The 15,414-nt window shown below is 37.4% G+C and overlaps 1 protein-coding gene across 2 annotated transcripts; it reads left to right on the forward strand.

Moving 5' to 3' along the window:
* The first annotated feature begins 2,801 nt into the window (after positions 1-2,801).
* Positions 2,802-13,482, forward strand: kptn (kaptin (actin binding protein)). 2 transcript variants are annotated; one of them, XM_007260982.4, is made up of 12 exons: positions 2,802-3,127; positions 5,370-5,452; positions 6,570-6,654; positions 7,373-7,427; positions 7,832-7,910; positions 8,106-8,179; positions 8,735-8,841; positions 9,052-9,144; positions 9,232-9,307; positions 11,049-11,184; positions 11,315-11,488; positions 12,494-13,482. In XM_007260982.4, exons 1-12 carry the CDS (start codon positions 2,917-2,919, stop codon positions 12,647-12,649), a joined length of 1,329 nt encoding a protein of 442 aa, XP_007261044.2. In that variant the 5' UTR covers positions 2,802-2,916; the 3' UTR covers positions 12,650-13,482. The 2 variants fall into 2 exon arrangements, with proteins under 2 accessions (XP_007261044.2, XP_007261045.2); XM_007260983.4 differs by having other exon boundaries at positions 9,235-9,307.
* The last annotated feature ends 1,932 nt before the right edge of the window (positions 13,483-15,414 follow it).

A 15,414-nucleotide genomic window follows, 5' to 3' on the forward strand; every position in this document is an offset into this window, starting at 1 on the left:
ATAATATAATAAATTATAAACAATTGTTTAGGGGAAAAAACCCAATAACTATAATTATAAACTATAACTTCTCAATGTAAAATATTTATTGTCAGGTAAAGAGCTGGATTTTTTAACAGACTTACTTCCACCATAAATTTCATCCAAAGGTTTTTTTTGTCATGCATGGTGGGACTGGTACATAGTTCATGAGTGTGTAGCACAGAAGATGAACAATGGTTTGACCATATTACATTTAAATGTATGAATGTAATAATACAATGAATTCAAACAAAATATGTAGGTACAGAGAAAAATCAGTAGTACTCTACACGTGTATCATTTTGGGCTCTATTACTTTTACAGCGTACATTCCTGTTACATATAAATGTAGTTTTCCTCAGATGAGTAGCGTGTACAAACACTTTTCTAGACACTGATAATATTCCTGCGGTCATAATTACTGATGTCTGATAATTCGGGACTTTTATTATATCTGAACTTAGCGGCTGCAAACATGTGATCTCTCAGACTAACCAATGTGGTAGGAGGTGCGATTAAAGCCCGCCCATATTTCGCAATAAAAATAATGAGCCATAAATTCGTTTTGTAGACTCAAAGGAGAAAACCAATATTCGGATTGAATTCCCGTTTCTGTTTTTGTGTGTTCAAACCAAAAAATGAAAAAACGAACCGTTTTTCCATTTCTTCAGCTCTCTATTCAGTTCAAGAATCAAACTGACAAAATGTACACGTATGGAAGTAAAACATATTACGGACCATATTACGGACCCTTACAACTCCCGAGGCTTATGCCTAGGACAGTCTGCTGGGGACAGAGCACATCGTGCTGTTGTTGACCAGCTTCTGGAGACCACAGACATACTTTGTTTGCAAAAGACATTTTTAGCCATACAGGACCTGGATAAACTTAACTCTGTGCATAGTGATATATATAATGCTGCATCATATTATGGTTTGGTTTTTTGAGAGGCTTGTTAAGAGTTTCTTCAGAGGAACATACCCAGTTGTGTTCTGGGATTGTCACACACTAGAGGGCGCCCCTGAGTGAGTCCAAAATGAATGGGTTACTATTAATCCATATAATAAATTATTGTAAATGTACTGTTGATAGTAAACTGATTAGGGAAGGACAAAAAAAATCAAACAATTTACGATGCATTTTTTAATAGTACAGGAAGATATATTTAACTTTTGGGAGATATAACAATTATAATTTTTACAACATTTAGTTTTTTTTTTTACTGAAAAATACTGATTATCTATACTGATTATTTATACTGATTTTATACAGTATAAATAATCAGTATAAATCAGTATAAATTCAACAAACAACAATACTAAATGTGTCAGTACTGCACAAACAATTTTTAAAGCTTTTAAACTCCAGTTAAAAGCCTTTTAAATCTCAGTGCTCCTGTTGTATTTCGAACATTAGCTCACCAACCAGTAAGCTCACATAAGATGTAATGCTGATGTCCAAAAAAATGTAGATGTACATACAAAACACTGTATTCTAATTTTCTGTTAGTAAAGGAATTAAATTAAAGTAGTTAAGACACTATTTTAGCTCCATTCACCCCCTGAGTCATTTTGGACTCACTCACTGGCTCCCTCTAGCGGTCAGCCGTCATGATTGTCTGAACGTTTTGGTCAGAGCCAGAGCTGGTTTGTGGAGAGACTGACCACTTTACATCTCCCCCGTTATATTACAAAAATTACTGCACACCGCTAGAGGGAGCCCGCGAGTGAGTCCAAAATGAATGGGGGTGAAGGGTGCCAAACGGTTAAAATTAAAATGTAAAATAATAATGGACTACCAATTCCAAGACATCCATTTAATATTACAAAGTATAGTAAATTATATTGCAAGTTAAACAGTAAATAACACGTTTTATGTTTCCATTTTGCATAGCAAACAACTACTGTGAGTTAACTGACTGGGTTGGTGAGATGACACTGGAGATACAACCAAAGCCAAATCTTTAAAAGGCTAATAACTGAAGTTTTTAAAATAATGTCTACAGCACTGAAACATGTCGACTACATATGGCCACAGTGCTAGTATTGTTCTGTGTCGAGAAAATAAATACAATTTTCAGTATAGAAAATATTAACCATTTTAGACTTTAGAGTTCCAGGTTATGGAAAAATATATAAAGGTGTTTTTTGTCTGTAATGCACACAAAATTCCTAAAATGACTATCCTAATATTAAATCTATAGTAAAATAAATGCAATTATAACTAAATATTTTATTCCTAAACATTATTTTAAAAAAGTGTTCTAAATAACAGAGAATTAGTAAAAATTAGCTTGTATTACTTTGCCTCATTTGTTTTGTAGAGCTGACATGCCCTAATGCCCTAATGTCTGAGTTTCTTATTTTCTTCCCAGTGCAGTGCGCGGGTCTAAGCTACAGTTTCATTGGCTGGTTTATGATCTATTCTGATGGACAATAGGTCTCAATTAGTTTTCTGAGCAACAAAACATTTGAAAAAAGAAACTGCACAAGTATCTCAATTTTTGTTGATTTTTGGTTAACTTCAAAATTTGAACAGACAAACTGTCACTCACACTGTGCCATTTTTTTTATTAAGGGACCAATAAAAATACTCAAAAGAGAAATAAACTATTTTTGCATTAACTTCCATAGAAAGTTTAGAAGTTTTTTTTCTCTCTCCTGTAAAGTTTTGGAGATAGTTGTTTTTCATTGGACAGCAACGATGTATTCTTGTCCCATTCGGCTGCGCCCCCTGGTGTCCAGACTAACCCGGAAGAGGTTGTTAGTGGTTACTCTCCTCGGTGAAGGATCTCTGGTGTGGGTCGTCGCTCAGTTTCGGGGTGAAATATGAAGTAGTTCAGGTGTTTATTTTCATTAAACCTGGTTTATCGTGCTCTAAATCCTCCCTGGACGATGCTGCCCGACACCAGGCGGTCGTGTCCGTTCGCTGAGGACAGCTTCAGCCGCTTCCCGTCTCAGAGTAACATGTACGGGCTGTGTCAGGCCGGGGAGCAGGAGCTGCTGGCGGCCACTCTGAAAGGGAAGGTGGTGTGTTTCAGATATCAGGACCTGCAGCACAAGATCAGGCCCGTGGCTAAAGAGGTGCAGTTCACCTACATACCAGGTAACTCCACCTGTAGAACCGTGCAGGGAGAGTAAACAGCTGGGTCTGGGCATATTCCTGAACTCCGGAACTGCAGGATCCAAAAGTTATCTAGGATTTTCCTCTTATTGAGATTGATTCAGAGCATCCAAATAGTACTAGCTGAACTGATCAGATCCTCTTCGGGTTAATAAAAGAGCTACCCTAGCGAACTAGCTTATTAGGTGACCTGTTACTAAAGGCAGGACAGGAGTGGGAGCCCCAAACCATGGTGCTCCCTTCACCATATTTCACAGTTGGGATGAGGTTTTGATGATGGTGTGCTGTGCCTTTTTTCTCCACACATAGCGTTATGTGTTTCTACCAAACAACACAGTTTAGTTTTATGTGTCCACTGTATATTTAGCCAGTACTACTGGCTGCTCTTTTGCAAACTTCAAACGTGCAGCAACTTGTTTTTTTTGGACAGCAGTGGCTTCCTCTGCCTTGTCCTCCCATGAACTTCATTCTTATTTAATGTTTTCCTTATTGTAGATTTGTCAAGTCTTTAGCTGACACTCAAGGATTCTTTCTCACCTCATTGAGCATTCTGCGCTGTGCTCTTGCAATCATCTTTACAGGATGACCAGCCTAGGGAGAGTAGCAACAGTGCTGAACTTTCTCCATTTGTAGACTTTGGACACGTGAACATCAAGGCTTTTTCAGATACTATTGTAACCGTTTTCAAATTCATGCATGTCATCAGTTCTTGAACCGCAAAAAGAGCTGACAGCAAGCATCAAGGAAATCTGGGATTCCATAAGTCCCAGGCAATGCCACAGGTTAATTCCCAACCAAATATTGAAGATTGACATATCATATCCATCACCCTGTTTTGATTTATTTATGTGATCCTAATTTCTTTTCCTTCTTTTAAGCAAAAACTGAGAAGCACTTTTGGCTGATTTCTCCACTGTATTCTAATTGTTGGAATTCCTTTTTTGTGGGTTTTATGATCTGGAAGCCCAAATGATGTAAAAATAATTGTGGACCCTGAATCTAAAATGTATGAAAGTTAAATTTTGAATGGAATTATGGAAATTAATTAACTTTTCCATGATATAAAATGTTTTTGAATGGGTCTGTAGACTGACCTAAAAAGTGGACTTTGTTAATATATCATAGCATTAAATAAGTAAAAGTTAGTAAATAAGACCATATACTGCTTATTAGGGGTGGGAATCGATTACTATCTCACGATTCGATTCGATTCCGATTTTGGGGGCCACGATTCGATTCAAAATCGATTTTTGATTCAAAACGATTTGAATTATAAAAATTTCTGCTTCTGGCTTATGAATCTTATTGAAAAAAAAACCCTCCATAATATACACTGGTCCTGGAGCAAGTAATGTGTTACAAAAACAATAAAATGTGCAGGAATGTGGGTCCTCAGTGACAGAGGTGGGATATCACAATGACGTTAATGAACAATAAATAAATAATAAATAACACTGCTTTATTACCAGGCTACTAGCGGTGGTGTGTAGGTGACGCTGCTGGGCTGATGTGATGATAGCAGTGGAGCGCTAAAGTTCAGGAGCAGCTGCTGATTAACTAGTTAATTTAAGGTCGTTGTATTTCTTCAGAAAGGGGGCAGGAGGTGGAGAAATTAATTCATATTGTCCATTCCTTAATTCCTCTGTGATGAGGAGCTGAAATGAGCTCTGATTAGCTTATTGTTATTTTTCCGTTCCGCCTTAAATGCTGCAGCCCGCAGCCACCTGTAGCGTTATTTAAGGTGGAACTGGAAAGTTAGCTTGTTAGCTAGCTAACAGTTACTGAAACTAACTACTAGCGATCTTTTTTATGCTTGTTATGAAGCATTCTGCCATAAAACATTAAAACTACACGTTAATCTAAGGTAATATAGTGCTTGTTCTGCCATCTTACCGGTGATTCTCAAACACCTACTACGCTCTGTGTGGGTCTGGAAGACCTCGGTTTGAAGGGACAAGCGGGTTGCCAGGTCCAACAAAAATACCCAGCCCAAAATCAGTCCAAAACCCGCCCCTCAGAATCGATTTTGGGACATTTTAAATCGATTCTGAATCGTAGTAAATGAGAATCAAGATTCTTATGTGAATCGATTTTTTGGCACACCTCTACTGCTTATAGTAAGAAAGTCAATTCCTGAATGTTTATTGGAGTCATGCATTAATGCATTTTGTTGTATGCAATGTAAAAAGGTACACAAAAAGGTATTTTGTTTCTTTTTACACAGTGGATGCTGAGATTGTGTCTATTGACTCATTTAACAAATCCTCTCCCAACAGAGGCCTGGTTGTGGGCATCACGTTTATTAAGGTGAGCTTAACGCCGAACTTCTTCATCTGGAAGTAAATCACTGTTTTGGCTTTCAAATCCTGAATAGGAGGATTGTACAGTGGAGCTGCAACAAATGACTATTTTATTAGTTGACTAATCTGTAGATTATTTGTTTGATTAGTCGCGATTATTTTTTTGTCATGCCCTTCATTTGTTCTGTCTACTGATGAGGACCGCTAAACATTTAGGGCCCAGAACCAATTTTGCAGTACATTTTGATAATTTGAAGAACCTATATTAGACTAAAAACTACAAAGTAAATATATAGGAAACATTCACACAGGCTGGATGTTATTTTCAGGAGATTCTTGGATACTAGTATGTATTTTATTTATTTATTTATTTTTTATACTCTTTTTCTTACTTTTTTCCAAGGAGATACCCCTCTGAAATAAGTTTGTCTAAGAAAAAATGTTTTTTATTTTATTTTATTTTTTATTTTTATTTTATTTAGTCTGTAGTTACTGTAACATATATTTTAATTTAAATGGAGTGGAGTACAGTATCTCTCTAACACTTATCCAGCTTACGATAGTTTAACTAATGTTAGTAATGTTAATGAAGGAGTGAAGCCTGTTTAAACTCACCTCAGCAGCTCTCCACAGTAATTTAACTCATCACTACAGTAATACAGAAGTAAGATAATACAGAATTCAGTGTTTAAACTGTACAGAATTAGTAAAGACAGACTGTAGAGTATTGTGGCGTTAAATGTGTTTGTGCTTAATGGACACAGCGCTGCTATTACACTGTATGCACGTCTCTCCCGCTCTCTTGCGCTGCAAGTCGCACCCATACTGAAACCTCATTGACCAACTAAGTATGAGGAGAGGCCAATCAGGATTGGTCTCTCTCTTACTATGTCTCTGTGTCTTCCTCTCTCACCCCCTTTTTTAAATCGCATTCTATCTGTATTACTCAGTCACACATTAAATTCTGTGTTGACAATTTTCAATAGTCAACATTGTCAATTAGGCCAATTAATCATTGCAGCCCTAATGTACGGTTGAGTTTATGCCCTTTATCAATCGTATCCTCTCTCTCTCTCTCTCTCTCTCTCTCTCTGCTCACTCGCTTGATTTATTTTCTCTCTAAGGACTCAGGGGATAAAGCCACTCCATTTTTGAACATCTACTGTGACTATGAGCCAGGGTCTGAGTTCAATCTGGAGTCCATCGCACGTAAGTCACTGATCTGCTTTAAACCAGTGGTTGTCAGTACACTCAAAAGCCAGAACCTCTCTGGCTATCAGAAATCTAAAAGCACTGGTTTGAGAATCGTGGATTAACTGTAGTATATAAAGATGGTGCTCTGTGTTTTCCATACACAGTCACACCTGAATGACCACATGAGAGGGTTGGCCACTAACTAACTAACTAACTAAGTGCTTCAAAACAAGCCACTATAAACTAAAGCAGTTATACCTACCATGTTACCTTTCAACTCAGCACACATTACATTTATAAAGAATTGAGTCTGCTTGAAGAGCAGAGGACCGTGCTCTTAGGGTCTTCTGTTGTATTTTCATCTGTAGCTGTCATTTGTTGACTTTAACATTGCTATCGTTGACCAAATTGTGCTGCAGAGATGTGCATTACGGTATGTGTTGTACTTTAAATTACCATCTGTAGAGATAATCTGCAATATATTTTAAGGAGTTTCAACCAAATCAATCACGTCTTATAATATGGACAGATATGGGCATGACAATCTGCTGTCCACTACAAAATTATATTTCAACTTGGTTCTATGCCTTCAGGGATGACTGCACTATTTAAAAACTATGCATCATTAAACATAAAACATAGTTTTCTGATTTCAGAAATCAGTGTTATTGATGAAAGTACAGTAATTGAGTCTGACACAATAAGTAAGGATAATGGTTAACGTTTCTCACAGAGAGCTGCTTGAACCTGGAGCTACAGTTCACCCCCTTCCAGCTCTATCACACTGAGTGAGTATAAACTTTAAAATCAAATACACATTGTGTGATTATATGACTTAAGAAGTGTAACACAGAGTTTAAAATCAATTGAAATGATCAACTTTCAGTTAAGGCGGCTCTAACCAATGACTGCAGAAAGGCATGGATGCCACGGTTCCATTTAAAAATAAGACCAAAACTGTCTGCCTTGTTGTCAAATTTGCAGCTACAGTCTGAGCAGGAGAAACTAGAGGTGGAGCCAAACTCACCTTTACATTTGTTTGTTCCATGCGCTCATTTGATAGATCCACAATACCCAAGTTGCAATCCATTCATGGGGTCTTTTGTATTATTACATACACACGGCTAGCACGATTGTGGGCTTAGGGAACTTCATTCAGTTTTTTTTTTTATCCATTGTATTTGTATTGCAGATTGCAGTTTGAAGAAGGCCAGAGAGAGACTGTGTTTCTGCTTAGTGGGCATGACCAGCGTATTCATCTGTACAAAGAGGTGTGTAGTGTGTGTATGTCTGTGTGTGCGTGGGGTAGTGTAAGTGTTGAGTTCTGTGTATGTTGAAGCATCTCTCTCTGATTTGTAGAACTGCCTGTGTTTGTGTTTCTTTATGACTGGTTGATTTGTTGAATTTTAGTACACGCTGCCTCTTTTCGGTTATATCATTTATTATATTATTGTGTCTTTCTGTAGAATGCCTCACTGCACCAGTTTGAAGAGCAGCCAGTGGAGAAGTTCTTCCCTGAACTGAGCGAGCTGCCCAGCAAGTGAGTAAATAGATAATGTCCTTTTGACATGTAATTCCACTGTTTTAACAGTGTGACTCTGGCATATTAAACATAGAATATTGATCACAATGACAACACAATCATAGCAATAATAAACAGGCTACATTCACAAGATGACTCAGTGTAATAATTAATATCCACTAATACTTGTTATAGCCTGCAGTATTATTCCATTTCTCCACCAACACCTTAAACCACAACTTCAGAAATAAACTGTGTGGACCTGATCACGCCATGTGACTACTAATTATTACCAGTTTGTACTTGGAGGGCTTTCAGTTCGGCTGGTGCTTATAACATGACTGAGGCAAACCCACGCTTTAAATGCATCTTGGATACATTTATATTTGTATTTTTACAAGGAATGGACATATCTAGACGTGATCGTAGTTTAAGTAAAGATGTGACACCACCACTTCAACCACACTCTCATGTCATATTTGATTGGAATATGATTTTTGTATTATTTATTTATTTTTTATTTCACTTTTATTTATTAACATTGTGTGTAAATATGTTTTGTGTGTATTGCAGTGTATTGTGGATGGATGTGCTAAGCATTGATAACTGTCGTCGTTTGACCACTTTTGGCTGTCAGAATGGTTGCGTTGGACTCGCTCTTGTCAACCAGAGAGGACCTGGTAACACACACACACACACACACACACACAAACACAGCATATACACAGTAAGAGCATACAGAAACAGATGCCCAAGAACATTAATTCTGTAGATTTTTTTGAAAATTGACTTTCAGTGAACGTTCCTTCTACTACATACCCTCTGCTTAGACAAGATTATAATCTTCCTCACTCTCTGCCTGTGTGTGCCTGTGTGTGCCTGTGTGATAGAGATTGTCAGTAGTTGGCGATTACAGCAGGACAGTCCAATTTCTACTGTGTTACTCTTCCCTCTGAAGCTCCCCGCCCACAACAGTTCAAAAGGTAATAGCAGTAATTATGTGTAACATGCCCAGTATGTGTAAGTAGTTGGTTTACAGTTCTAAATATAGAATGATTGTGTTTGATCAGCAGGGCTTCAGGCAGATGAGGTGACAGAATATAATCTTTTGGTGACCAGCACTATTGAGATGGCTGTGGTTTACAGGTAAGGGTCATAGTTATGAGTTTGTGCTTGCTCCTTGTTTTGTCTGTGTTTTATTTATTTTTATATGTATGGATCTAATTAATAATACCTACTGTCATGTGAAAAAATAGGTAAACCAATGAAAACGTGTTTTTAACATACAATTTAAACCATAATGTGTCCTTAAGTGTCCTCATTGGACGTTCAGCTGGCTTTTGGCACAGTTGATGTTAAGATAAAGCATTTACCATCAGACAAAGACCAACAAGTATTTCATTAGGAGGTGTGGAAATGTTTAACCATTGCTGTCAAAAAGAAAACATCAGGGCAAGACAAATGTTTGCAAAATAACACACAGACAAAGACAAGTTCTGCAACTATGTACTTTGGACAGATGAATCTTACGTTTTGCCCTGTTTATTTATTTATTTTATACATGTGCCAATATTATTAACCTCTTTAGACCCTGCATCCTCATATAGGGACATAACATTTCTGCTTCTCTGCAACATGATGCTTCATTTTTTGAAACGTTAACCCTTTGGCCTCGTATGGAGACATTGCCTGTACCATCTAGTGGTCACATGACATTATACTCAAATAATTGAAATCAAGATGTCAGGAGTCTCAACCAAAGGTTTCTACAGTCATTCGAGAAAGTAACATTAGTTTGAAAATAGTTTATTTTTTTATACTTTGCTAGGTGCTTCTAATCCCAAATACCTAGGAGAATTTAAAAATGCACACCAAGCAAATGCCCATGTCTCAGAGGGGGAAAAAAGGTTTATTGAAAGAATTGGGCCGTTTCTCAATACACAAGGACACAAGTCTGTACTCCCGTACTTGGCAAGTACGGACTTGGGAAGTTCGGATCGTGAGTGCAGACTTCCGAGGACGGGAGGAAGCGGGACGGTTGTTGTGTAATTGGAACAGCTGTGTACTTGATGACGTCACCCTCTTAGAGGAGCAGAAAGCGTTGTTCCTAAAACGTAGGAACACATTTTCACCCAGCTGCTTTCTTACCAAATAAACCACATATCTGAAGTCTAAATCCCTACATTCTCGCCTAAAAATAACTTAAAACCTTGTTTTAGCACACAGCAGTACTGTTTAGAAAACATACAGGTGCGTACAGTTATGTACCTTCTCCTCCTGCATTACACTGATACTGCTGCGAGGTGCATTCTGGGTTATCGGGCTGTAAGAAGTCCACAAAAGTCACCTTCCATGCATCCTCGATAAAGTGGGAGGAGCAAGAACACATCCGGGTATTAGTTGTGTAGTTGGTTAACTGCGATCTTCTAATTGGAACAGTACTTGGGCTGCAGCTGATGACGTTTCCCGAGTCCACAAGAACACAAGTACACACAAGAACGCAGACTGAGAAACGGCCTTGGTGTTTCTTGTTTCTGAACTCCCCCTACAGTCAGAAAGGGGAATTTGTGCTTTGAGCTTTCAGGACACATTTTTACTCGCATTTTACAAGCTGAGAGCTACAGACTTGTGGGGTTATTAAGTGATTCTTAGCAACTATAACAACTATACCTATATATTCTTAGCAACATATTTAATATGTCAAAATACAAGATAAAAAAAGGTATGACCAAGTTCCTATGTTTAAATATGTAAAGGACAAAAATGGGGCATCATGGGGCATATATATATAAAATACCTATCGGACATGTATGACCCTACATGTATAACCCTATACCCTATAACCTATAACGCTGTATAAAAACAAAATATTTTTCTGTTTTGTCAGAAATGTGGAGCAGAATGGAATGAGCAAGCCTGTGTGTTTAACAGACAGCGATCAGTGTGATGCTGTACTGTGTGCTCTCCTCATTGATCTGGACTTTGATGGACAACAGGAGGTGTTGCTGGGGACATACGGACAGGTAGAGTACGCACGCACACAGTTCATTCCTAAGAGGAATGAAGGATATTTCTTTATAGTAAGCAGATTATGGAGTCTTTTTTCCCCCTTATGTTCTTTTAATTTGTTAATCTCTTTTCTGATTTCCACAGGACCTTCTGTGCTACAAATTCCAGCAGCCAAATGGAACAACAGAGGGACAGTTCCAGCTGATGTGGAGACGAAGCTTCAAGAGCCCCCTGCTGTCAGTCATTTACCTGGACCTCACAGGAGACGGACTGAAGGAACTGGCCATTCTTACTATAAAAGGACTTCACATATTACAGGTTTACTGTTTATTTATTCACACGTTTTTTTTAATCATTCTCTTGTGTAACATTTGGTAAATTTTCAGACAGTTTGTAAATTAGAAGTATTGGCAAGATTATGCATTTCACATCTGGCATTAACATACATCCTGAGCAATCACAAAGCCATACACAGAACACATAGCTGTTCACATACGGCATTTTAAATGCATCTACTGTGAACACTTGTGATCTGCTTTCTTCACTCTGCTGTAGGAGGGGCTGGTTAAGATCAGAATCTTCCAGTGTTCTTTTTCTTCACGTATGATCCTACAGTGATGTAGTTAATGCTATCAGGAATGCATCAGTACACATTGATGTTCACAATACAATAATAATAATAATAATAATAATAATAATAATAATAATAATAATAATAATATTGTGCATCTCTGCGCATGTATCGCTGACCACCTCCAAATATGTTTAAATAATGGGATAACAATGCTGATGTATAGGAACAGAGTTGCTGTGTTTTCCTCCGAGCACACTAAAAGAGGCAGAGTCTGACTTCACTAGCAAGTGCTATTCTTCACTGTCCTGGTGTGTTGGGGCATTACTAGTGATTGGGGGGATTCGTAATTAGTGGGTTGGGTAGTTGACAAGTTGCCTTGTCAAAAAAAACCAACAATAACAATGCCTAGGATCACACAGGATAAATGTTGTCTCTGTGATTGGTAGGAATTAGAGAAGATTTAGGTGAAGCATGGTTATAATTGGTTAATAAAATATGCCCGTCACTGGAACATGGTGACACCATAAAGAAACTTTTTTCTAAACTATTTTCATATTAATCACGGGGTAAATAAGAACGAAGTCATTTGTATAATATAATGAACTCTCTAATGCTTAATATGATCAGGCACATAGTAATAAAGGTCCATTCTGAATATAGATCGACTTTAATCAATGCTCAGATGTGCGTTAATATTTATTTATTGTTTGCCGTCTTTTTCCCATTCTCTTTGTTTCATCCCCCTTTAGCACAGTCTAACCAGTACAGCTGACCTGGTCCTGCAGCGCCTGGCCAACACGGTGGCCAAATTGTCAACAGTGCCCAGAGATCAGCCAATCACAGACCAGGATGCTGAACAAAAAGAGAGTTCACTTAAGAACGGACAGAACACTTCAGTCTCATAGACTGGATATCATAAGTCTGAAAATATTCAGACAGTCCTTCTAATTAGTGAATGAAGTGACTTTAAACCTCACCTGTTGCTGATACAGGTGTTCAGCCAAAGCTGAGATGCCTTATGAATGGGTTGCTCTGCGGCAGCACATACGCCTGAGATCACTGTGCCAAATGCACAGTGTGTGTGCAAGAGGGATCTAAAGTCCCCCAGAACATGGGTCTGGAATTCTATGTGAATTAACTGGAGTGATGGAGCTCCATCCAGTACCTTTGGGATGGGATGGAATGCCAGAACTAAACATCCAGTTCAATCGGAATGTCACCCACTTCAAAAAAAAGTAGTGGCTGTTACTGCGGCATAAGAGGAGAGAAATTCCTTATTAACATTACTGATGCACTAAATATTTATCAGCTTAAATAATTTGGTAACCAAAAATATTTGATCAAAATAAGTGAAAAGACCAGAGTTAGACCGAAGTGCAGTAAGGCGCTATCTGTGTAATTGCAGCAACATATCACCTTTTTGAAAAGTGTCAGAGAATGACCCAACAATGGCCATTTGCAAACAACGTTTTTGCAGGAAAATGAATGAAAACCTGCAAAAAAAATGCATTTGGCATTCAAACAAATATTCCATTTTGTTCAATGTAATTTTTACCCAAACATATTATTTTGGTGCATCTCTAATTCATAGAGATTAATTGGAAAGAATGAATAAAAGTGTTAGAAAGACTGAATGAATGGATGGATAAGGAGGCGTCAGAATATAGATTAGGACAGTCTAGATCTAGTACATTAAAACTACATGGATAATAAATAAATAAATACCTATATAAACTGATGTTGGCTCGTTGTACTCACTGTGACATTAAATCTCACTGGTCAGAAACATTCCTGTCTTAAGAATGTCTTACTATAACTCAACTAAAACAAATTATAAAACAGTAATGAAACATACAAAGGTGACAGTGGCAGTGATTTCATTATTCCTGAATGTTGCTTTTACAGTCCTGCTTTATTTTTGAAAAACATATCATTCATTCATCATTCAACTAACTGCATTAACTACACTTGTATTTGGAAGACCTGTACATCTACTTATTTATGCAATTATCTGCCACCCAATCATGTGGCAGCATCAAAAAATAGATGCAGATATGTGTCAGAAGCTTCTTGTGGTGTCCATGTCAGCCATTAGAATTGCTGAATGACATTTGTTGGTGCCAGAAGGTCTGGATTGAGTTTTTTTTTGCTGTTGATGTGAGATTTTCAACACAACACTGGGTCAAATTTTAAATACGAATGTTTGTTTATTTCAACAGACCAATTGCATGCATATTGTTACTCAAATCTGTGCATTACGATGAGTAGCTGCATCCCAAAGCCTAGGCTGCAGTTTAAGTTGGCTGTATTCCTTAACTGCAACATCATAGAAGGCTTATCCAAAGTGAAGAGCCATTTTTATAACGATGAGAAAGACAAGCAGATGTTGAGGAAGCAACTGATGTATCCTTCTAGGCCCTCAGTTACTCACAATTCTTCCCTAGTTTACAAAGTAAAAGAGACGAAACAACATTACATAAATATGCAGTGAAAAGGTGCAGAAAACTGGGGAAGTGGTTTTAAGATATTTTTTAATAATTATAATTAATATTCCTCCAAATACATGAGCTCACATATTTCACATTGAGATTGCTAGAGATGAGCCCTTTCTAGTAATGTCACCACACAGCCTTGTCAAAATGTTTCATATGCGTGACAAATAGACTATTGAAAAGATCTACTGAGGAGCTGCCCTGCCTTCACTAAAGCCTAAGCTTTGGACCCATACACACACATGGGAGAGGAAATTGGTGAGTCTGATGTATAAATCTGAAGAATTTCAATCTCTCCAAAAAAGGAAACGGGCCGCAAGAGGTATTTTAGAAATAGAATGAAAGTTGGCCCGCTGTTAAGCAGGTTTTTATAATGTGAGATTCAAAGTTTGAACGCTAGGTGTCAGAAACGGGCAAAAGAGTCGGAGAGGGTGCGCATTTCTAGCGCAGAAAATCGGGGCAAAAGAGTCTAAAAGCGGAGAGGGTGCGCATTTCTAGCACAGAAAAACGGGCCAAAGAGTCCAAAAGTTGCCGTAATTAGAGGGTTTTATATGAAGAGACAACATGAAATGAAACATCAATTTGAAAAATCTTAGTTTACACAACACTGTCAAAGATAGTAGGTCAAAAATGGTGTGTAAATGAAATAATCAGGAAAAAAGTATTATTTAAAGTGGTATATTTCATTATTTGTTTTATTACAGAGTGTGGCACGTGACTTCAAATATATTTCTCCTTCTGGCCCCCAACAAAAAAAGTTTGGACACCCCTGGTGTAGTGCTTTTCCAGAAAAACCCGTTGGATAATCATGTGAACATAAACCAGAATCTCAAAGAAAAGTTTCCAGCATGTTGTGGAATACGAAATGGCTAGATACAGTAGCAAAGTACATTTGAGATTGTGTTCTGTTTGTAAAACTAATGTTGAGTCCAAAATAAATGTCTTAATATGGAGAATTTCAAAATCAGAGTTTATAAATGTACACATATTCTCAACAAAACAAAAACGTTTCAGTAGCTTTAAAATTGAAAGCCTTTTAAACAGGCTCTGACCCTAACTATAAACAAATAGTTAGAAACAGTAAATGTTCTCTGATTTTTGCTACTTTTCATATTTAAATGAATACCCTAAACAAATAGTTAATTACTATTTTTAATTTGTATTTTTGCTAATTTTAG

This window comes from Astyanax mexicanus, chromosome 1 (assembly GCF_023375975.1).
Source record: "Astyanax mexicanus isolate ESR-SI-001 chromosome 1, AstMex3_surface, whole genome shotgun sequence".
NCBI classification, from domain to species: domain Eukaryota; kingdom Metazoa; phylum Chordata; class Actinopteri; order Characiformes; family Acestrorhamphidae; genus Astyanax; species Astyanax mexicanus.

Coding starts and splice junctions, on each gene's coding strand:
- kptn (XM_007260982.4), top strand. CDS start 2,917: ATGCTGCCCGACACCAGGCGGTCGTGTCCGTTCGCTGAGGACAGCTTC. Junction 8,842..9,051: donor TGTCAACCAGAGAGGACCTG/GTAACACACACA, acceptor CCTGTGTGATAG/AGATTGTCAGTAGTTGGCGA. Junction 11,489..12,493: donor AAGGACTTCACATATTACAG/GTTTACTGTTTA, acceptor ATCCCCCTTTAG/CACAGTCTAACCAGTACAGC.